The 24791-nt window shown below is 41.2% G+C and overlaps 2 protein-coding genes across 6 annotated transcripts in view; one reads left to right on the top strand and one right to left on the bottom strand.

Moving 5' to 3' along the window:
• Nucleotides 1-24791, top strand: part of KCNQ5 (potassium voltage-gated channel subfamily Q member 5) — a 322595-nt gene that overhangs the window by 240192 nt on the left and 57612 nt on the right. For all 5 annotated transcript variants that reach the window (XM_063125807.1, XM_063125805.1, XM_063125808.1 and 2 more), the window contains exon 3: nucleotides 17677-17803. In XM_063125807.1, coding sequence (XP_062981877.1) covers nucleotides 17677-17803 — 127 coding nt within the window. The remainder of the gene's footprint in view (nucleotides 1-17676; nucleotides 17804-24791) is intronic.
• Nucleotides 23883-24449, bottom strand: LOC134398484 (mpv17-like protein 2). The gene has a single exon (XM_063125803.1). The coding sequence runs from the start codon at nucleotides 24447-24449 to the stop codon at nucleotides 23883-23885; it is 567 nt and encodes a 188-aa protein (XP_062981873.1).

Below are 24791 nucleotides of genomic sequence, written 5' to 3'. Positions count from 1 at the left end.
AAAAACAGGATAAAAGGGCAGAAATAGTGAAAGAAGGACAGTGTGTGTGTTGTGCAAGTTAATCAAACGTTGCAGTAATATGAGGAAAACCTATTAAGTTGAGTAAACTAAAGTGCTGTAACCAGTTTTAAATATCAAAGCTGAATCAGGCATGGCAGGGGGTTGGACTCGATGGCTTTATAGGCCCCTTCCAACTGTACTATTCTATGATTCTATGAAATGCCCTGTATGCAGATAATTTTCATGGGACAGCACCATGTCAGTTAACTTTGGAGGAATGTATTTTCCATAAAGTCCTCAAACATGAAGAAAAGATTACAGGGAGAACTGAAAAGCATTATGGCAGATGGTATCAATCACAGAACAGAAGTGCCAAGAGACTGGGTATATTCTCTAGTCTATATAGAAAGGAAAGAGAGAGAACTCACATTTGGCACTGACCCCTAAGGAGCTAAGAGAAAATATTAAAAGGGAACACTTCCACTCATCTCCAAGAAGTGAGATGATAGCCGAGACGGCAGGAGTGAAAAATCTTTCCTCAGACCATATGTATCAGCAGGATTTTGGCAGATCAGAAGTTCTTTATTTAAATATACTGCTTTTTCTTTCTTCATGCCATTTTTCAGTCACACACCTGGAGGAAACTACTCCCAGACATTCTGCAAACCTTATCGGTAGCTTCAGGCAGGTGCAGAGTTGGAAATAAAAGCAGAAAGAAAAGGCCCCCTGGCTGGCAGTAATATCATTTCCCCAGCTACATCTGGGAAAGAAATTTGTATATAAATGTTGTGGATGTAGAAATTTTCCCTGCATAATGAATAATTAGATCATTCTATTTGGTACAAACAGAAAAGCATTGTCAGGATGATAGTCACTAGGAAATTTAGTGCCTATGCAATTCTCAAATTTGACACCTCATTCCACTGTTAACACCTATACAAGTTACAAACATTTCATTGAGAAGTATGTGCAGTAACCCATATACCTTCAAATACATGTTCTTAGGAAGTGTTAACACATCAGTTTACCTTTTTCATTGGCAAAAGGAGACACCCCCCCTTTTTTTTTTTGAAGTGGTAGTGCTGGAGATCACACAAAAAGCAGTAGAGGCTGAGGGTTAATTTGTCCTTAGAGCTTTTAAAGCAGTTAGTAGGTACAGTTGCAAGGGATACTCCGTATGAAGAGCTAATTAACGACTCCGGATGCATCAAAGAACCTTGGGTACAAACGGGTCTCATGGTGCGAATGTTGCCTAGCAGCCAGATAGAGCCAAATAAGTTTCCTTTAGCATAGGTCGCTTGGGTATAAAAAGACTAACGTGTTCAGTGTGGCCCAGTTTGCACAATCAAACAACCTGCGAACACAAGCGAGGGTGCTAACTCCTGCCCATACACCAATTTCTTCTTTCTGAAACAACCCAGGAACACCGCATTCTAAAGCTGTTATTGTGACATGCAAACCCGGCACTCTGGGTTATTTGAAGTCAAGTTTTGTTGTTGGGTTAAAGTTCTGGGTTGTTTAACCCTAAACAGTCCAGAGTTCTGGGTTGTTTCCTGAGTTGTTTCAGGAAGCGGATGTAACTGTGCATGCCACCACAACCATAGCTAACTATGGGTTGTTTAACCCATAGTTAGCTAATAGGTGTGAACCAGGGCAATATGAAGCAATAGTAGTAGTAGTGGTTTCCTTCTATTAGAAGCCTGGCCTTATTTCTCTGAATACTTAGCTAGGGGACTATATGTTTATAACTCAGTAAAGGCCTTCACTTTTTGGATTTAGTCTGCTTTATTCAGCCACTTCTGCTAGTAACATTTATTCTAGACATCCCTATTGAGGGCTGAAAAACACGTTCCTTGGACTTCTGTTTTGTGGTAGCCATTTTGCAATACTCAGCAAATTTTCTTCACATTTTGGGACAGGTCTCTTGCAGCTCTTCTTAAGGTATTCAAACTGACCTTGTCGTAGTTAATTGGGCATGGAACTCCACTATTCTACTCCTTAATCACATGTACAGTATACACATTTTGTCAAGTAGAGAAAGTCCTATGGAAGAGCAGGAAAAATAGTTGAGCAATGAGCAGCACCCAGCATAATTTTTATGGACACAACATAAATGAATAATCTACCTCTTCCACTGCATGCACCTGCATACACACATTCCTTGTCTGTTTTGAAAATAGACAAGAAGTCTTCTCTATTTTCAAAAACTAGTTTGTTTGTTTTTAAGTTACAAATTAATACAGGCACCCCCATCCCTTCCTCCATAGATGATCACTGATGATTATTGCCCCAATCCAGAGATGTATGTTTTTGGGCACCAAAAATCACAGATAATAGATATGCCTGGAGTTTACAGAAGCCTAGCTGCCTGCGTTGCTCTTGAGAATGGTTGGGTTTTTGAATTACACTACTCTCTAAGACTGAAATCCTGAACCTGCTTATCTGGAATTAAGCACTACTGTCTCCGATGTACTTATTTCCAAGCAAATTTACGATTGGATCCAGACACTCATCCCTTCTCTTTAGTTGGTCAATAGAGCAACAATGTCATCCAGAAGGGTGCACACCTCAGGTTTCTGTCTAAATATCTTGAATCTTCAGGACTGGGCTGGGTGTCTGTGCATAAAATTACACTTTCAAAGCAGTCTAGGGACTGCTCAAGTTGTGGCCTTTCTTTATTTTCTGCCTTTCTCTTGAGCCAGCAAGAAGCAGAGTGCCAGGCCAGGAAGAGGAGGAGCCAGCAGCACTCTTTCGACCAGTCTTGGCAGACACGCAAAGGAGCTGTGGCCACTCACTCCCCACTGGTTGTGAGAGATGGTTTTAACTGCCTTCTTCTTGGCTCTCAGATTGGTTGCCATGGAGACATCAGAGCATAAGACGAGGAATGCTGGATCAGAGTAATGCCTAGCGTCCAGCATTCTGCTCACACAGTGGCCAACTAGCTGCCCGTGGGAAGCCCACAAGTGGGACATGAGTGCAATATTAGCCTGCAACTTCTGTTCTCCAGCAGTGGGTATACAGAAGCATACTGCTTCTGATAATGGAAGTAGTCTATAGCCATCATGACAAGTAGCCGTTGATAGCCTTATCCTCCAGCAATTATCCTCCAGTCTAATCTCATTTTAAAGCCATCCAAATTGATGGCTGTCACAACATCTTGTCATAGCAGATTCCACAGTTTATGTATGTGCTGTATGAAGAAGTACGTCTTTTTAGCTGTCCCGAATCTCCCACCATTCAGCTTCATGGGATGACCTGGGTTTTACTGTTATGAGAGAGGGAGGAAAAAAGTCTTCCTATCCACTTTCTCCACACCATGCATAATTTTGAGCACGTCTGTCATGTCTCTACTTACTCTTTTTCTAAGCTACAAGGAGCAGCCCACTGTGTTCAATAGTGTTTACTCCTTGTGTTATGTTATAGTTTATACTTCATCCAAAGTGGCTCACAGATTAATACAAATTCAAAAAATACCAAAATAAGGCAGGTTACCAATTTAAACAACAATATCTCAGCATCCTTCCTCAAGCCTAAAAGCAAAAATCAATTCCCAACAGTGTCAAAAGAGAACTGGAGCTACTCCCTCACAGGCACCTTATAAGGCTTCTCAGGCAGGGGGATGAGGCAGAACAGATGGGAAAGCTCACCGCTGATGGTAACAATAGTCTCTCCCCTGCATCAGTTGCTAAACACCTTTGAGCACAATCTTATACATAGCTAATCAAAAGTCACCTGCATTGTCTTCAATGAGGCTTACTCCCAGGAAACTGGGTGTAGGAATGGAGCCTGAGTCAGCCTGGCTCAGGAATACTGAGAGTTGTAGGAAAAGTTTTCTGTAAGCATGCATAAGATTGCACCCTTAGTGTATTTAAGATTGCGGTATAAAAGCATACGTTATGACCTACATAGATTCCACAGCTCAATTTCCTTGGGTTCCGTGGGGCATGTCTCTCATCTCAGGGGCTGATCTTACTGAAAATGTATTTAGCACGCCTACGTTTATTAAGCATCTGATGAGGGTCCATAGGCAGATGATGACAGGACACATATCGGCTCACAGAGGTTCCCCCTGTCCAACTTTCAAAGATTTCCCCTTCTCCCTTGATCTTCTGCATGACAGTCCATGCTGTTCAGTTGAGTCCTTCAACCCTCGGAGGAGTTTTTTGGAGTGCTGGGGATTAGGGTAATCAGCTTTCACCAGCCCTGTAATATACATCTTGAACTGGAGGTAACCCAGTGCGTTATATATTAAAAGCAGAGCGTGTAAGTTAAGTAGCAGAAAATAGATTGTTTAAAACTTTTTTGCATTTCATTGCTAGGTTTATTTTTGCATAGCTAATTTACTATGATTCTTTTGAGATTAGAAAGTATAAAACAGAAATTATGTCAATCATTTTTCTTTTCTTTACCCAAATGTCTTATTCACAAGAGTAACAGACTAGAACCATGGGAATTTGATGGCCACAGCATGTGCTCTGCAAATTAACCAAGGGTTATTTAGAGTTTTAATGATTAGTGGTGTTAATTAATGAGAAAACAACAATAACAGATTTTGTAATTTTAAAGTTCTACAAAGGAAACCAGTTATTTCTAAAGCCAACAGAGAAGCAAGGCAATTTAATCCATTTCAAATAGTCTGAATATGCAATAAATAAATAAATAACAATCAATGCAAAAGGCATAATCCAGTGAAAGTTAGCACTTTATAGTCCCATTGATTTCAATGGGAGAGTTAAACACATTTATAAATGCCAGATTTTGGACAACCTCTTTGATTGCAATTATCACATTACTTACCATCACAATTAAAGAGAATTTCCTCCCCTCTGAGTGTTACTTTGTGCACTCCCAGAGCTTTCTTTAACACAGCAGCTATGACCTATTCATATGTAAAAGAACTCCAGGAGCTTTAAAAATACCCTATTGTTTCCTGAAATCAGTTGGTGTCAATTCTTTCATTTGTGCGCAATTTGATTATTGGTCTTGAGTAAGCACAATTTCAGCTGAGATCAACAGAACTTAAATCTGAAGACCAAATACATCCATGCCAAATATAAGCATACAGTCTCATTGTAATGGCCATTGGCTACAAACAATAAAGGAACTGACTAGCATACAATCATGTTGACACTTTTCCATTCCAGACTTTGTAGTACCTGGAGTTCCAAAGGAGACCAGTTGTTGACCTAAAGCTTAGCTTCAAGCCATACTACCTCTGTCCTGGCCCCTCCATCAGTAGTGACTGTTTTTAGTTTGACACTATGTCATCTGAACATCTTACCCAGCCTACAACCCACAATGTGTAGTAGAGATTTGTAGGATGGGTACAAAGCCCTCAATACTGTGTTGTGTGCTGGGACCAACACCCCAACCAGTGCTGCAAAACAGGGAATCACACAGCATGTGTGGAGTCAGAGGGGGGTGAAGCTTTCCCCCCCCCCATTTCAATCGTCCGAATCTAGTCTATGACTCATGTCTAGCACGATGACACAAGATTCTTAGTATTTATGAAACATGCACTCCATATGGGTATGTCAGTAATTTTTAACTAGTGAAACCAATACTACATGGCTATATTATTTGGCTAAGAGACATAGACCACAATCCTATGCATTTTTAGACAGAAACAAGTTCTACAATTCCCAATATTTCTGTCTAAACATGGACAGAATTGTGCCAATAGTTAATTTTGTTCATATGTATATGTGAAAATATGTAACTGACTTTACTATACCACTGAAGAAGACCAATGTTTGGTCAAAAGACATTTGGTATCAGTTATACATTGATATTTATAACATATTAGTTCTCTTCGGAAGGGGGTATGTATTAAGGGACTCATTTTAATTTTTATGTATGTGTGGGGGGTTTACACTGTAATATATTAAGAGTGCAAGCATAAAGCCCCTAGATGGCAAATGAATGGCCACAGGATGCTGGGTTTTTTTCCCTTCCGAAGCCATAGGCAGAATTATGACCTCAGAGGGGGAAATCTCCTCCCCACAAGCTCTTCCCAGTTGCTGAAGAGAGCAGCAGCTCCCGTTACTGAGGTTGAAGCTCCAACCTAGGGAAGGAGAAAAGTGGGGGGTTATCCCTTCTGGGGGAGGGGCAGGGGGTGCCCACGGGCAGGGAGGGGAGAGGTAATGGATCCAATGGATCCAATGGCCTCTCAGCCCCTGCCCCCAGCAGCGCATGTCAGCTTGGCAGATTCTATCAAATAATACTGGAGAGGCTAAAAAGCCTCCAATGCTCTTCTTGCCCTGCCAGCAAGAACTTGGCAGGCATAGAATAATCAGAAGCCTCTTAGCTCGGAAGCTTCCGATATTCTGGCATGAATCCCATCAGATTGTGCCCTAAGTTATACAACACTATCTTAGGATATTCTTTTTTAATATATTGTACACGTCGACTTGTTTATTCTCTTGCTTTTAGAGGTTGGATTCTATATTTCTTTTTGTTTGTTTTTCTCTTGGTTTGAACAAGCTAATAGGTTCAATCAGACATCCTGTAATAAACAGTTCCTTTTGCCAGATCAAATTGTCAGCTTCCATTATTTGATCTTCCTGAGTGACCTTCAATCTTTAGCTGTTTGTATCCTATAGAGAAAGGGAGCGGCAGGTGTATTAGGGTTACACAAATTAAAGAAATCTTAGTTGATTAATTGTATTAGGTTCAACAGATTACATTCATCAGTCTGAATATGAATAAAACAATACTTCTGAAGGAAAAATCATTTTAAATAATGCATGCTTGTGCCCCATCTTCTGTTTGTGAGGGGCGGAGGAATGCAGGATTTTAAAATAATTAACATTTTAACATGTTTTCAAATCTGTAGCCTGATTAGTCAAGAACACCCTCTTAGTTGATCAAAAGGTTTTAAATTGAGGAATCTAACTGTTTATTTGTCTAAATGTTGTCGCCTCAATATAAAACATTAATTCCATTCATTAATTATTTGAGGAAATGGAAGCACACATTTTCAGGGACAACCCAATGCATTTTGCTGCCTGAGGTGAAAGACAAGGTGTCCCCCTCCCCCACATTCCATGTACAGAAGCTGAGTGGACTTGCAATTGAATGTTATTTGGCAAAAGGACAGTGCCCTTGTCAGGATTCATCTGACCTGAACCGCCTGAGAGATCTCTTCAAAGGAAGAGGGATAGGACTTGAAAATAGCTGAAAACTCTACTCCCACAGAAGACCAGAAGGAACCTACAGCAGACCAGAGGCAGCTTGAGGATGCCTCATCGGAGTCTCCCACCCCCCAGAGAGTCCCTGACTCTCCTCCCTCATCTTCTTTGTCTCCTCCAGCAGTGGACCTGGTGGGAATCACAAAAGGAGCATCTCATGAAATCGTAGAATAGTAGAGTAGATAGAGTAGATGGCCTATAAGGCCATCGAGTCCAACCCCCTGCTCAATGCAGGAATCCATCTTAAAGCATCCCTGAAAGATAATTGTCGAGCTGCCTGTCTAGTTGCTGGAATGCTCTATCCTCAGGGGTCTATTTAGGAGGAGAGAGTTACTCAGAAGAAAGGGACTATCTGAGAGGAGGGAAAAGACTCAGGTCTGAACCATGACAAACAAAGGATCAGAAAGAGACGGAGTTTGCACTGTATATATAGCCTTCAGTCTCCTCTTTACCATTACTGGGTTAACAGCTCCCTTTGATCCCTTTTTTAATTAATTAATAATACTTGGTTCCTGCTTAATACAATGAAATCTCTAAGGGGTCAACATAGAAAATTATTAAAAACCACTCTTACAATAATTGTTCAACAATTGCAATTATGTCCAGTTCCTTGGTCTGGTGCTACAGCTGTGCTCCCTGTTTCAGCTTCCTGCAGTCCTTCGCCACCCAAGAAGGCAACAGACTAGGTTAGGGGGTGCAGGGCAGTACTCATGGATCTCCCCATGAACACCTTGCTGCTCCCCATCTCCCACCCCAGCACTTGTCTCCTGAGGTAGCCACCTCACTCTGCCTAATGGGAGGGCTGCTTCTGTGATCTCTTGTATGTGTCCTGACAGTCCTGACATAACATTGTAGTGGGTTTACAGTTACAGCACCTCTATCAATTTAAATTTTCCCATATTAATTTAAATAGCTTTTCACACATTAAAGCTTTAGTTGTTTAATTTTCCAGTTCAATCAATTAGAGTTTTTCAACCCTGGTACTACCTTGATGCTGTTACTGAAATGCAGAAATACAATAAAATGAGGATATGCTCAATAGACAAATAAAAAGTCTCATTATATAATATTGATAACTGCCTGGTCTGTCATTTCTTATTCTTACCCAAGTTCCAATTAAAATAAATTAATAGCAGTTTTGCAATTCCAGGATTATTTTAATTAACATAGTTTGATTAGAATCAATTCAGCTAGATTTGGCCTTGCAAATTAGTTCCAGGTTTTTGGATGATTTACCGAGAGCCGACATTCCATGTGCACTGTGTATACAGGTTCCTCATCTGTTTCCATTAAGGGCTCCAGTTGGCACCTGCTTTTCTTCTTGGGAACCTAGGCCCTTTCTACACCTAAGGGTTATCCCAGGAAAATGGAGGGATCATCCCTGCCTTCTCCCGGGATCCCCTGTGTGGCATTTGGATGCACAAGAACGATCCTGGGACATAGGGCTGGTGTAGACATGCCCCTAGTCAGCAGGTTCATTGGACACATGTCCCATTAAGTAGTTGCTTCTATCTTGAGATTTGTACACTAGCTATAACAGTGATAGGTGGTATGATAGAACAATCACTGTCTATTATATGGTGAGAACACTCAACCTACTGTCATAAGAGCCAGTGTGGTATAATGGCTAAAGTGTTGGACTGGGAGTTGGGAGATCCGGGTTCTAGTCCCCACTCAGCCATGGAAACCCACTGGATGAATTTGGGCCAGTCACACACTCTCAGCCCAACCCACCTCACAGGGTTGTTGTTGTGAGGATAAAATGGAGAGGAGGAGGATTATGTATGCCACCTTGGGTTCCTTGGAGGAATAAAGGTGGGATATAAACGCAATAATAAATAAATAAATAAAAATAAGTGGCCAAGCAGGTTTTACAGATTTTTGAAGAACTTTAAAAATCTTCAAACCATATTTGACCAAATAGAATAGTGGGCAAAATGGCAATGATAGCACTGTCATACTATCTTCAAAACCCATCATGAACCCATCTCTCTGTATTCTGAATTAGCAAATCTACAGTACAAGGACGACCAACCCCATTCATTGTGAGAGAGTATCAATGGTCCCTTCTAAAGAATCATTTCCCTCTACCACAGTATAGGACCATCTCTGTCCCTGTTCGTCCCATTTATTTTATTTATATATAATCTTTCAGTGGTTCCCATGTTGAGAGGGAAGGTTTGATGTGTAGTGCTACTCATGTTCAAGCCAATGCACACAGAACCCCCCCCCCCATCTTCTCAATCCTGTTCCTTCCCAGCTGCATCTTGAAGGCCTCTAGGGTGGGAGAGCCCACGACTTCCCTTGGTAATTGGTTCCATTATCGTACTGCTCTAACAGTCAGGAAGTTTTTCCTGATGTCCAGCCAGAATCTGACTCCCTGTAACTTGAGCCCATTATTCCTTGTCTGGCACTCTGGGATGATTGAGAAGAAATCCTGGCCCTCCTCTTGCATATTGCTTGGTGCTTGGACTAGTTTCTAAAAAGGTGGTGTAATAGTTTGCAGTCATAGGGCTACAGATTACATGAACTGGGTGCTACACTTGCACCATGAAACTGATCTATTTTCAGTCTTCATTAATCTACATTGGGACAATTTAGTGTTGAGAGTTGTGGGACTTTTTCTGTCTAATGCATGGAATAGGGTTGTGTCTTTAAAAACCCAAGTGAGAACTAAATCTCAGCCTATAATGTATTTTAATACTTCATTATTTGAAATCTTTCACTCTCCAGAACTTAAAACTGTCTAACCTGCCTACTTTTACCTTGTGTCACAAAGCTTAACACCTAGAGAACACTGTTTTTAAGTCTTCAATCTAGAATGAAAGACTTTCTCTATACTCAAATTCACAGTGTGATTATGCTTACCTTTAAAAAAATTATTTGAGTGTTACATTAATTCATAGGTTTGCTGGAACCCTACCATTGCAAACCACCATTACAGAAAAATTCTACCATTGTGAACTAAATTTATAGCTAACCTATTGTTAGGGCCAAACTACATGTGACATTATTCACACTTTTAAAACAGCGTGCTTTAATTGGCCACTTTTATTTTGATTCAGAACATGTTCCTGACCTGGATTGACCCCTGTGGCAGTATCTTGCTGAACATTGCCCCCACCCTAGCTATTTGCCCCTGAGCATGCTGTTTGCAAAACAGCAGCAGCATGTGTCTATGGGATTTTCAGCAAAAATCAATAAAAAATCAATTGAATGTTCTGGAACATGGCCCATCTAGAGCTTCTTTTTCTTAAAATAAAAGTGGCCAGTTTAAGCTCACTGTATAAAAAGTATGAATAATGCCATGTATACTTTGGCCCTTATTTTCAAAACCTAGTTTAATCTTTAGCTCTCCTCCTTAATTATGCATTACTCTTGGGCAGGAGTGACACTACTGCTTTATAATGGTATTGATAAATATTCAGGTCCAGGACATGTTCACATTTTCAAAGTGTTATATCCTGCTTGGTGTAGATCTGGCCCAGATTTAATTTTCAGTATGTGAGTATTTATTTATTTATTTTATTATATTTATATACCGCCCCACAGCCGAAGCTCTCTGGGCGGTTTACAACAATTAAAAATAGTAAACATTAAAAGTATACAAAAATTTAAAAAACATTAAAAAAAAGTATAAAACAACAGTATCCATTTAAAAACAACAATTCTGGGGTCCATTAAAAACAAACTTAATGTTGTTAAATGCTGTTAAAATGCCTGGGAGAAGAGAAAAATCTTGACCTGGCGCCGAAAAGATAACAACGTTGGCGCCAGGCGAGCCTCATCGGGGAGATCATTCCACAGTCGTGGGGCCACCACTGAAAAGGCCCTCTCCCTTGTTGCCATCCAGGCGAGCCTCATAGGCTTTTTAATGGGTAAAGAAATAGCACTTAGGGCTTGTCTACACCTGCCGGGGTGGTCACAAGGTTGTCCCTGAGCATCCAGATGATGCACAGCTGATCCCGGGGTGAACTGGGGATGAGCACTCAGTTCTCCTGGAATAGCTGGGACTGCTTTTGTCCTGTTTTTTCCCCACCATCTCAGGACTATCCTGAGTTCCATGGGCAGTGTGGCTCTCCCTCCTGAGGTCCTCCCTCTTCTCCATGAGTAGCGGGGCTCAGGAAATGGGCACGGAGCTCTGCGGGGGGGGTGTCTAAGGGCATTGGGGGTGAGGGGAGAGCATTTTCTCCATCTTTGGGATGGTGCTCGGTGTCTTCAAGCACCAAGTTTGTTGTGTTTCTTTTTAAAAAAAGAACTTCCTTTGTGCAGGATCGCCCCTGCACAATTGCGCAAATGTCTCCTCTTTAAAAAAAAATAAACGTTGCCCCTGAACATCCCTCTTCACTTCGGGGACAACTCACTGGTGTATGGCCCTTGAGGGAGATCCCAGAAGTGGAAAACTCTGTGATGGTCCCTCCCCACATGATCTTAGTGACAAGCTCTGAAAATGGGAATTCCTAGTAGCAGTCCAGGTTATAGTGGCTGTACTTAAATGTTTGGCTGTAATAACATTCTCAGGAAACATGGCTCTTTATAAATATCTTAAATAGGTATTAGTCTTAAAAACTCACACCAGTAGGCAGTATTTGACACATCCTAGTAGTTTATGACGTTACTGAAATTTATGTTATGTTCTTATTGGGATTTAATAGTCTCATACTTTTTCAACAAATGGTATGAAAGAGATCGCTACACACACAGTCTCCCTAGTCCAGCAATCTCTTGGAAGACATAGGACCGCTAATGCAGCTTCCTTCTCTGCAAGGTGTCCCTGTTCATTTTGATGGAGGAAAAAGCTACTCCTCATGTGCAATGATATATCTGTTCAGAGCTGGCCCTTCCACAGATATGTATGGGGAAATTTACTTACATGTGTACATCAAAACACAGATGGAACTCCAAATCAAAGGATAAACATTGAGCATGAAAATTTGCTTTGTAGTATTAATTCAAAGATTCTATGCTAATGTGAAATGAGACATACAATTTCTGCAATCACAACAACATGTTTTACAGAATCACAAAAGCACTTTATACACTTCATACAGTAACAGAAATTGCTGTTTAGAAAAGGCAGAGGAACTAGAGACCAAATTGCCAATATCCGCTGGATAATGGAGAAAGCCAGGGAGTTCCAGAAAAACATCTATTTCTGTTTTATTGACTATTCTAAAGCCTTTGACTGTGTGGATCATAACAAACTGTGACAAGTTCTTGATGGTATGGGGATACCAAGTCATCTTGTCTGCCTCCTGAGGAATCTGTATAACGAACAAGTAGCAACGGTAAGAACAGACCACGGAACAACGGACTGGTTTAAGATTGGGAAAGGAGTATGGCAGGGATGTATACTCTCACCTTACCTATTCAACTTGTATGCAGAACACATCATGCGACGAGCTGGGCTTGACGAATCCAAGGCTGGAGTTAAAATCGCAGGAAGAAACATTAACAATCTCAGATATGCAGATGACACCACTTTGATGGCTGAAAGCAAGGAGGAGCTGAGGAGCCTTATGACAAAGGTGAAAGAAGAAAGTGCAAAAGCTGGGTTGCAGTTAAACCTCAAAAAAACCAAGATTATGGCAACCAGCTTGATTGATAACTGGCAAATAGAGGGAGAAAATGTGGAGGCAGTGACAGACTTTGTATTTCTGGGCGCAAAGATTACTGCAGACGCTGACTGCAGCCAGGAAATCAGAAGACGTTTACTTCTTGGGAGGAGAGCAATGACAAATCTTGATAAAATAGTTAAGAGCAGAGACACCACACTGACAACAAAGGTCTGCATAGTTAAAGCAATGGTATTCCCCGTAGTAACCTATGGCTGCGAGAGCTGGACCATAAGGAAAGCTGAGCGAAGGAAGATAGATGCTTTTGAACTGTGGTGTTGGAGGAAAATTCTGAGAGTGCCTTGGACTGCAAGAAGATCAAACCAGTCCGTACTCCAGGAAATAAAGCCAGACTGCTCACTTGAGGGAATGGTATTAAAGGCAAAACTGAAGTACTTTGGCCACATAATGAGAAGACAGGATACCCTGGAGAAGCGGCTGATGCTAGGGAAAGTGGAAGGCAAAAGGAAGAGGGGCCGACCAAGGGCAAGATGGATGGATGATATTTTGGAGGTGACAGACTCGACCTTGGGGGAGCTATGGGTGGCGACGGCCGACAGAAAGCTCTGGCGTGGGCTGGTCCATGAAGTCACGAAGAGTCGGAAACGACTGAACGAATAAACAAAAACAAAAACAATAACTGCTATATCTTGGTTCACATGTTGTCCCAGGCAAGTGCATACCTGTTATGATTGTTTGCATGTAGGGGGGGGGGAAGTGGTTCAACTTCACTACAAGTTAAAAAAGATATCCTGCTGTACAGGATATAGCAGCATATCCTAATGAGGAAGTGATGCAGATTCCCCATCAACAGTGCAAGGCTCTGATAATTCAGCAGCCGGATCAGCTAAGAAGAAGTGAGGCCTGTGAATATCAGCTGGGAGACTGGTTCCTTCTTAGGGCCTGGGAGGAAGGATATGGGGCCAAGAGGAGGGGGACCAATAAGTGTAGTGATGGGTAGAGGGAGGGCTGGGAGGAGGGTTAGCCAGCTAAGGTAAATGCAGCCCAGACAGCTAACAGCTGTGCCGTTTTCCAGTCCTCCCTGCACCCACAGGTTTGGTGTTTGCCCTATCAGCCTGCCATCAGGTATCCAGATGCTGCTTTTAAGTGCCAGATCAGTGCATAAGACTTCCCTTGTCCATGATTTAATAGTGAATGAGGCAGCCAAGTGAGACCTGGGTGGGCATACAGACAGTCTCACCGAGTTGTGCCCACCGGGGTATTGGTTCAGCATCAATGTAGAGTTGAGGGCCAGGGAGGGGGGTTGACGTGGTCTATAAGATCCTCTCTTTCTCCATGCTCTCTGTCCATCTGATTACTAGTCTGGAGTGTTTGCATCTTGAGTTGGGCCAGTGGAACAGATTGGAGATAGCTTAGGGGCTCTCCTGGAGCCATTTCTTGTCACTTGCGGCTCAGGTGGCCTCAGTGGCACGGAGTGCCTTCTAACGGCTTTGGTGGCCCAACTACACCCTATCTGGATAGGAATAATTTAGTTTCAGTAAACTATGTTCTGGTAACCTCTGAATTAGATGACTGCAATGCACTATGTAGGGTTACCTACCTGCCTGTATGTTTCTGAGCCTGATTTAAGGTGCTGGTTTTAAGCTATAAAGCCTTACTTGGCTCAGGACCGCAATACCTGAACCTTCCCAGATAATACAATTAATATCTGAGCCATTCCTCTGAGTGCCACTTCCAAGGGAAGCTCAGAAGGTGATAACAAGGGAGAGGGACTATTCAGTAGTGACCCCCTAATTTTGGAATGATCTCCCCACTGAAGCATGCCTGGTACCAACACTTTCATCTTTTTGGTGCCAGTTTAAGCCTGCCCTTCACTCCCAGGCATTTAATGGCATATCATGGGGCATTTATGGCAGCTGTCTTTAAGTCTAGTATTTTATTGAAATTGCTTTTAGTTTTTTTGTTTTATATTTTTTATATTGAATTTTTATGCTATATTTTATTATCTTGTGAAATTGTTGTGAACCACCCAGAGAGATTCAGCTATCGGGTGGTATAAAATGAATAATAATAATAAGAAGAAGAAGAAGAAGAAGAAGAAGAAGAAGAAGGAGGAGGAGGAGGAGGACGAGGACGAGGACGAGGACGAGGAGGACAAGGAGAAAGAAAAGAAGGAGGAGACACAATAGGCCTAGAATTCTATAATATATTAACAAATGGAAGCCTGCCGCCAAGGGTCTGGCTGCTTAGTTCAATCAGTATGTCAAATTCAGTTCTCACACATCTCATCCCTGTTTCTTGGCCTTTGTTACCCTTCTTAGGTTAGCATGGCCTTCCCCTACTTGGTGTCCTCCAGATATTTTAGACTACAACTCCCAGCATTCCTGTCCATTGGCCATGCTGACTGGGGCTAATAGGAGGTGACATCCAAAAACATCTGGAGGGCACCAGGCTGGAGAAGGCTGGGTTAGCAGATCGCAGTGCTGCAGTGACAGATTACACCATTCTTAAAAGGAGCACCATCAAAGACTGTAGATTTAGCGGTCAAAGACTGTAGATTTAGCAGTCCAATGCCTCCTTGGCTCGCTGGTCCACATTCCCCCGCCCTCCAATTCTCCCTTGCTTGACCACTTCCTTCCTTCCTTTATTGCACAGTCCCGTCTGTTCCAAGGCCCTATGTTAGGTTTTGCTTCACTTCTATTTTCTGTTTGATTTCTCCTATCTTCAACTCTGCCTTAGCAGTAGCCATAGTTTTCCTGTCTGCTTTGTCCTGCTTCCCTCCACCCCTCGTAATCTTAAGTGCTATGAGGTTTCTGTAGAAAAAAAAACCCCTTCCATCAGTTTCCTGCCTCATCTGCAGAGGTTCCAAAAGCACTGGAATGCTTTCATAGATAGAATTCTGGAGAGTTTGGAATGTTTATTAGTTGGACTTGTTCACTCCTGCTTATCCAATCAGTGTCAGAAACTTCACCTCCACAGACACAATGCAATACAAAAAAAAAGGCTGCAAATGGGGTTATTACACTCTAAGGAATATATAAGTGATGCTAGCAAAAGTGAAATAATCAACTACTTAAGGAAGTTCCTTACGGTGATATATGGTGGTGGGGATGGGAAGAAAAGGTGGGTCACCACTTTCTTTGCACTTATTCCTGTGTTTAATTTATTTTTAATGCTTCCTTACTAATCTGGTACCATCCCAGTCTCCGTCCTGTATGAATAACAAATGAACCAGCTGACACAGAACAGCTTTATCCTGGACAGGGAAATGTTTTTACCTGCCAAATAAAATATAAATCTCATCCTCTGTTTCTTTGACAAACTGCCTAATAAGCTTTTTCAAGTACTTTAGTCTGCTACAGTTAGCTCATGAACCCTTAACCATTTCAAACCAGTATAGTATAACAGTGATATCCTGGAAGATGCTTTCTGTGAAGGTTGTAACATCATATTTCTTTTCAATATACTGGTTCTTATCTCGGCTATTATTTAAATTTCCAACAGTATTTTAAAATTACCCCACCACCACCAAATTACTAAAGCCCCACCTCCCAACCTACTACCGAGCATCAAAAAGGGTTTTAGAATGCTTCTGAAATGGGCAACGCTTTTGGTAAGACTCCCATCAGAGGAGAATTCCACAAATACTAAAGCTGGTGAAAACTACTATTGTGATTTAAAGGTGGCGTCATACTGTCACTGTTTCCCATAATGTACACACTGAGTTGGTTCACATATTAACCGCCATGGGTTAACCTGCAGGGCTTCATGCTGCATACCGGCCACCATTTTGAATATGCAAGTCATGGCAAGTGCTTACAATGGCTTGTCGTGTTGTGTGAACCTGGGAAGCATGGATTATGTGAGGGTTAAACAATCCTTTCATAACTCCGGGGCAGTTGTTCTAAAGTTATTCAAGGTTGTTTTTTAACCTTGCATAATCCATGCTGTCCACTTTCGCATGTCGTGGCTTGCCTATTCAAAATGGCAGCTGGCACACACCACAAAGCCTTATGGGTTAATTAACTCACAGTGGCTTAGCATTATGTGTGAACTGACCCACCGGCTGCATTTTAACATCACATTCTCTTAACTGTGTTTCAGATGATCGGAGAATGTAACCTCTGAATACAGCCACGAAATCTGAGACAACCCAAGAAAAAGGCAGAAAATCTAAATGTTGTCACCTATGGTGATTAAAAAAACAATAAAACGAATAATATTTTTAATGCTTCCTTTTGATTATTCCTCAATTTGTCACCTAAGGCAGTCTCCTTATCCTGACTATTTATAGGGTTAGCCCTTCACTTTCTTCTGCTTCACTTTCTTCTGCTTCTGTTTAATCTGGTTAAACAGGTTTTGCTCTGAAACACTACAAAAGCCTGAAAAACCTATTTGAATGCATGTTGCTGTGGTGAAATATGTTCACAGTATAAGCAATGATGACTGCTCAGAAAAATACCATATTTAATTCTTGGGTTGGGGATGGGGATTGTCTGGCTGTAACGTATGGGCCAAACTACACAAAGCACTAGAGAGCTGTGGCTGGATAACCTGACATCTCTTTATTTGGTGAAAAGCAACTGGACAGAGGAGTGGATTTAGATTGGACCTTGGTGCTTTGGGAAGGGAGTTAAGCCTCTCCCTCTCCCTGATGAGCTAGTTTTCTATGTGTAGGATTATTTTATAATCTTCCACCTACAGCCTTATATATTGTGTGAAAATATCTGTTGTGTGAAAATGAAATTCTGGATGTCATGTGCAATGTATTTCATTTCATATTTTTTAAGAATGAAATTGCATTTTAGCTGCTTAGGATTAATTGGCCAACACCAGTACGCACTGGCGTCAGTTTACTGTGCTGCTGAATTTACCAGCTGTGTTTCTTATTTGTCCCCCGTCCCCCCCAGGAGTCTGTCATGATTGTTGTCTTTGGTTTGGAATTTGTCGTACGCATCTGGTCTGCTGGCTGCTGTTGTCGATACCGTGGATGGCAAGGAAGATTGCGATTTGCAAGGAAACCATTCTGTGTAATAGGTAAGTTTTCAGCTGTGGGTAACTTCATTCTAAATTATGGCGATAACATCAGAGAAGGGTAGAATTCCAGTTGCTATTATTTTTATTTGAATCCCAGGTTAAATTTGGCTGTGATCTTGATGGGTGCATGGGTTTTCCATAATCATCTACAGAAAGCAAAAGATCTGACATATGTCTTGGAATTTAATATGACTAAAAGCATTGTTTGTATAAGCACTCCTTGTTACGTTTTGAGTAATTTTGTTGGCTGTCATCTTCATGAATTTCCCACACATATATTCTTTCTCTTCTTCGAATAATTGTGGGGAAACTCAGCAGAGTTATGAATTGAAGATGATGTCTTCTGGACCCCATGTAAAATTCTGTGAATGAGGCAGGATGATGGCATCAAAGCCTCATCTGAAAGGACCCCTAGGCTTTGGGGCTATTAGGGCATTCCTCTTCTACTTATTCATTTAGTCATATTTTGACCTATGCATAATATCTTATCAAGGTGATTTACAATGTCACTTTTCCCATTGTTTCATCATTCTTACTCTTCCTTTTCTTTATTCCCCTTCTTTCTCTTGTTCTCCTACATCTTTTCATGATACTCGTTCAACTGACACCTTTACTCTCCCACCCAAGTCCTCTTCTTATATTCTGTTTGTCAGGTTCAGTGGATCCTGCAATTTCCTCTTTGTATGCTGTGATTCACCATTTTACTTCCCTGTATTATTGTGTTTGTTGTCCTCAATCTTCCCTACCATGGCTCTCCTTGGCTCTGTTATTTGCTGCCTTGCATTTAAGCATCATAACACTTTATAACATCATAATTTAAATCTCATTCTTTTCATTATTTTATTCATTGTTGGTGTTCTAATTACATTCAAATGTTGTCTTCTGCTAAATCAAATTTCTTATTTATCCATATTCCTCCTCAGCCCACCATAGTCTTCTATTGCAAACTTTCTTCTTTACGTTTCTCTTTTTCCTCAAGATTTTGCTTTTCTCTTTGTTGATAAGATTACTTTTCTTGTTTCAAATTCTGTTTCTACAGATTTGTCATTTCAGCCCACCTGTAAAAAAAAATTCCCCCTGTAATTGATATAACTTTTCTCCTTTCCTCTTCTAAAGTGACTTCATGTTCTTCTAACCCTATACCTTCTCTTCTTTTAAAGTGCTGTTTCTTCTATTCTTCCTGTTCATCATATTTTTGATTCATCACTTTCTTTTTCCCCCATAGTACTTTTAAATCATTTATTCTCTCTCCTATTCTTAAACACCTCCTCTTGTTTCTTCTGATTTAGGCTATAATCCTAAACCCACTAATTAGGGAGTTGTTCTCATTGAACTCAGCAGGACATATGCACAGGATCACACTGCTAGCTAATTGACTTTTTGTTCCTTTTACTTTTTTCATCCCCCCCCCCCCCGCTTTCATGGGGATCTGTATTTATTTCTCTTGGTTCATATGTTAATAAGTTGAAATTTTAGTTTTTACTTTATGACCTTTCTGCTACAGCTAAATTTTGTTATTTCTGATTTAAATATATCTGAGCTTTGTTTATATTACTTTCAATTTATATTACGAAAAACTTTGCTTAAGCCCCCTATATTCTATAGACTAGATTGTTGTAATGGCATGATATTCAAATGCTTTCATTTGTTTTAAATTCTGTAACTTTGCTTATATGATTTATTTCTATTTTACCCACTTTCTCTTACTTTTTCTGCTCTGTTTTGTTTTCCTAGATTATTAACTTTCTTACATCTTTATATACCTCATTCTTAATATTACCTCTTACCTCTTTATATACCCTCTCATTCTTAATGTCCTAGTGCTACAATATCTCACTTGGACCCTTTTCCTTTTGATGTTCCTTATCTCATGAATGAACCTACTATGGGTGTTAGAACATTTCCAATCCTTCATCAATTTCGTTTTTAAATAGAATTTGAAGACATCTTTACTTTTATTTGCTCTGGCTTTTAACATTATACTACCCCATTTTCCTTCCTTTTGCGTTTATTTATTTTCGTTTGTTCATTAGAATGTAAATCTGTGAAGAGGACCCATTTTTAGTCAACATAATTTTGTTCTGAAAGCACTGAATAATCATTTCTTATTGTTGTTTCTGGGAGAAAAGAGGGGAGTCAGGTTCCTTGCACAGCTGAGTGGTTTCTGCCCTTGTACTCCGCCCTCTAGCCTGGGACTGGTTGATTTTGCTGCTTGTAAATGCCAGGTTATCAGAAAATAAAGCAGCTGAATCTTGGAGGAGGCTATTCACTTTTGTATATTATTGAATGACAGGGGCTGAATGACATTTGCAGAGAGTAGTTTTATCCCAGCTATTTATTTTGATACAGCCCTAGATTCCTGAGGTTACATAGGAAGGGCTGGTTCCCTTCCCCCACTTTATGCCTTCCTAAAGAACTGTTAGCTCTTCAGTGCACAACAGACTAATGAATAAATTTGAGCAGCACCATCTATATACATTTGCAAGCACAATAGGAAAAGAGAATAACTTCTTAGATACTCTTTACTAGATGTATATTTTAACGTGGATGTTTTAACCATGTTCTCATCTGGTTACCATTTCCTACTTCAATACCATGCCATATTTGAATAGCTGGTATATCTATTGCAAACACATCCTCTGATTGCTTTGAAAATCAAACAAAAACCGAGTAGGTCAACAGCTTAAGAGCAAGAAAAAAGAGCAATTGTACCATGGTAGATCATCCCCTGAGGCATAGGGCTACCATATCAATACCGTTGCTCAGCGGTGGCAGTACTGGCCATCATGGCAGTACCCACAGCCAACACACCTGCACAGGACTGAAGCAGCAGGGTCCCGCCCCATGCCTCTGCTACCTTGCAATGTTCTCCAGTGAGAATGTCAGGTCCCCTAACCCACATGCAGCAATGAACTGTGGTGGAAGCTGGTAGCCACCAGCGAACCACAAAACAAGCTACTACTATATGTAGAGTATTTCAAAGGTTATATTCAGAGGGCCTTTTTTCTTTTTAGCATTCCTTAAGAGTCTGCTTGAGTTTAGTACTTGCAACCAAAGCTGGTACTTTTCTTTAGCAAATTAGGTTGCAATCCTATACTCATTTACTTGAATTCAATGGGGCTTACAAAAGAATAGGCAATTACAGGATTATACTGTCAGTCTGCCAGACAGTTCTGCTTTCCCCTATGGCTAAAGACTTGCATCAGTGCACATCAGTGGTGTACTGGTCAATTTTGAAGCCCCCAAACCCACTCATAGAATCATAGAATTTTAGAGTTGGAAGGGGCCTAAAAGGCCATCAAGTCCAACCCCCTGCTCAATGTAGGAATCCACCCTAAAGCATACCTGACAAGGAGAGTCGAAAAATGCAGCCAGCCATATCAACAAACCAGTTCTAGCAGTTTCATCGTCATCAGGAGCAGGTCTCTTGTAAAGCTTAACTGTCCGTTCAGGGGCAAGCCACCCCCAAATACTTTGCATTACAACAGGGAACAATATACTAGGAAAATTCATCCCCCAACCCCCATCCCTAGCTACTGTAAGGATTGCAGCTAAGCTCAGAGGGAACAAGGAATCTGGAGGGGATGGTAGATGATATCATCATCTCTGCTAATAAAAAAAGTACCAGTGCTATGCCCCCGTGAGCCCTGATTGCACTACACTATTTATTTATTTATTACATTTTTATACCGCCCAATAGCTGAAGCTCTCTGGGCGGTTCACAAAAATTAAAACCATGAAGAGCATAATAAAACAACCAACAAACTAAAAACACAAATACAAATTCCAATACAAAAAGCACAACCAGGATAAAACCACAGAGCAGAAATTGATATAGGTTAAAATACGGAATTAAAACAGCAAAGTTTAAATTTAAGTTAAATTAGGTGTTAAAATACTGAGAAAAGGAGTACGGTGTAGGCGCCAGGCGAACCTCTCTGGGGAGCTCGTTCCACAGCCGGGGTGCCACAGCAGAGAAAACCCTGCTCCTAGTAGCCACCTGCCTCACTTCCTTTGGCAGGGGCTCACGGAGAAGGACCCTTCTGGATGATCTTAAGGTCCGGGCAGGTACATATGGGAGGAGGCATTCCTTCAACTAACCTGGTCCCAAGCCATTTAGGGCTTTGAATGTTAGTACCAGCACTTGGGCCCGGACCTGGACTTGCAGCCAATGAAGTTGTAAAAAGACAGTCCCTGTTAGTAACCGTGCTGCCCTGTTTTGTACCAGCTGAAGTTTCCGGACCGTTTTCAAAGGCAGCCCCACGTATAACGCATTGCAGTAATCCAAACGAGAGGTTATCAGAGCATGGATAACTGTAGCTAGGCTTCACAGGGAGCCGCAGTGAGTCCTGCCTGCAAAATCCACGTGTCCGTTTGATGTGCTGGTTTCCAAACAGGGCCGGCATGGTTGGGCTCATGCCAAGGGTCCACACCCCAGCAGGGGCTCACTGACAACAGCCCCACCCCCCGATTTGCTCCTCCTCTTCCCCATGGCAACCTGCTTATTTGCCTGCTTTTGTACCCAGACAACGATGGTAGTGAGGAGCACGAGATGCCATGGCCTCCTCGCTCCCTGGCTCTCTGCCTGTCCAGCAAGCAAGTGGTAACCATCAGGCAAGGGTAGGCACAATCAGGCAAGGGCGGAGGGTCCATACTCCAGCCCGGGGATTCTGGGAGTTGTACGCCAACCCATCTTAAGGGCACTGCTTCTCCTCCTGCTCTAAAGAAGTCACTATTGATGTACATTCATCTGTTTCACAAAATATTAGCAGTCTCAAGGAGAAATTAAGGCATATTAGTTCATCTTTGAGCGGTGACTGCAAGCCCCAAACACAAGGTACTCTGATGCCAGCCCACATACCAATCATGTCAGTATGAAGGTAGGAAAAGCAGTTCTTCAAACTACTGCTGTAGGAGGATACAGCAATTAAGTTCTCGGGGCTGCTCATTCCCTGCCTGCTTCTTCTTCTCACTGACTATTGAAGTCAAAGGGTGATTTCATTTTTCTTTTTAAAATAAATGCATATCTTCTCATTATATTGACAAGTGTATGTATACTATACCTTAAATGTACATTCCCCAAATGTAGCTAAAACCTCAGATTGCGAGAGCGATCCACCATGAATGGTTCCTGTGCAAGTGCCATTAAAACAGATTGGAATTGAACAAGATATCCAAGGTATTTTGGTACTTGAATCAGAAACTCAAAATGGTGTCCCTGGTATTAAAAACAGAATAATAAACTAAATAATGGGTAATTCATTATAACTGCCCCTTGATACACCCCACAATCTTCTTCCACACCCTCCTTGATGGCAGGGCCAGCCCTGGAGCTTTAAATAGCAAAGTACAAGGCTGGAAGTTTTGTGGATGCTACAGGTGTTGTGGTGCTTCCCCCCCCCACCAAGCCCAGAGATTCCTAAATCAGGAGTAAGTAGCTCAAAGCTGGAAAGAACAACTTGCACTATATCACTTTTGAAAAATTCCCAATCCAGCAGAGGTGACTGGCCTGCATAAATTGAACAAACATGCTTGCATTAGTGTATTCTGAGATATTTGGTTCTGAAAAATTCTGTAATGTATACATTTCTTGGGGAAGGATTCTCACCTCCCCACGCCCACAAGAGCTTCAGTCCTTTAGTCTAATATTTTAGTTTAGCATCTGCCTTGCCAGTCACTTTTTAATTGATGTTTTGTGGTGATATTACTGTAAATCTCTTTGTGAAGTTGTTTATACATGAAAAATGGTACAGTATATAAATGCTTGAATTAAATAAATGCAAGGGAGCGTCCTGCTCTGCATTGGATTGAATTCTTAATATATTCTTGTATGCATCAATGACATTTTAAAATAATAATAATAATGAAAAAATGAAAGTGTAAACTGGAGAAACAAGGATAGTGAAACGTGATTTTACCTAGCTTAAAATGTCCTTGTAAAGAGGATTTAAAGAATAGCATTCCAATTACAGGGCATCAAATCCACATGTATTTTTAGTCAAAACAATCAGTTCAAAGAAGTTGGTTCATGGTTCATGCTTCATGTCCCGCTTCAGAGTCTTTGCAGTCCTTAGCATCCTTAGCTTCTGTGCTTAAGATATGAAAGGTATACATTCCATCCCAATGTTACTACATTCACAAACATCACTCGATAGTGAGAAGGGAGAAATAGAAAATTGATCATCTGAGCTGCCGGCCACAAGGTGAGTTCTGCCAAGTAATAGTCCCAGAACTTCTTCCTAAATTCGTTCAATGCATCTGCCAAACTATGGCCTTGAAGCAGCCCCATTATTGTGAAATACCAGACTCCAAATGCCGGAGCAAAGAACTGATCGATCGTTACCTTTATGATGACAATTTTAACATGTTGAATGCCTTTTCTTGGGGTTATTTTGTCTATCCAAAAGTACCAATAATGTAGGAGTGGTCCCATGCTACATCCTGTAATAAACATGTGAGCTGTACGGCCACCATCCCACTTTTGTGTGGGCTTTTGCCTTCTCTCCAAAGACTGTTGAATGACATCTGCAGCTCCCAGTAGAAAACCACTGCTCACTGTATTGGTAATGATAAGGTTGCGGCCTCCAAAAAGTGGTGCATAATAGCGTGCCAGCATGGCCAACTGTCGTAAAATACGGGAACCCATCTTCCTTTGTTTTCAGTCTGAAATAAATGCATGCAAGTCAGGTAACTAGCGTGAAGACATTTTTCCTGATCTTTCATCTTCTTCCTTTCTCAGACTGATAGTGCTCTTTTTCAGGAATGACTGTATTTTAGCTTTCTAGGAGATATTTAAATGTAAATAACTCATGGTGAAGTCAAGAAGAAAAAATCAACTTAGGTCAGGCTCATAAGATGAGGCACAGGAAATACATCATAATATTCTAGTGAAGAATTTTGCTTTTGTTCTTTATTATGATGTCACTGCTTATCTTCAACATCTTGCTGTTGATATAGGAGGAAAATATATCACATCCACTGAACAGGT

Source organism: Elgaria multicarinata, chromosome 4 (assembly GCF_023053635.1).
Source record: "Elgaria multicarinata webbii isolate HBS135686 ecotype San Diego chromosome 4, rElgMul1.1.pri, whole genome shotgun sequence".
In the NCBI taxonomy this organism is placed as follows: Eukaryota; Metazoa; Chordata; class Lepidosauria; order Squamata; family Anguidae; genus Elgaria; species Elgaria multicarinata.
Note: the sequence above shows the minus strand (reverse complement) of the source record. Positions and strands in the feature narration are given on the sequence as shown.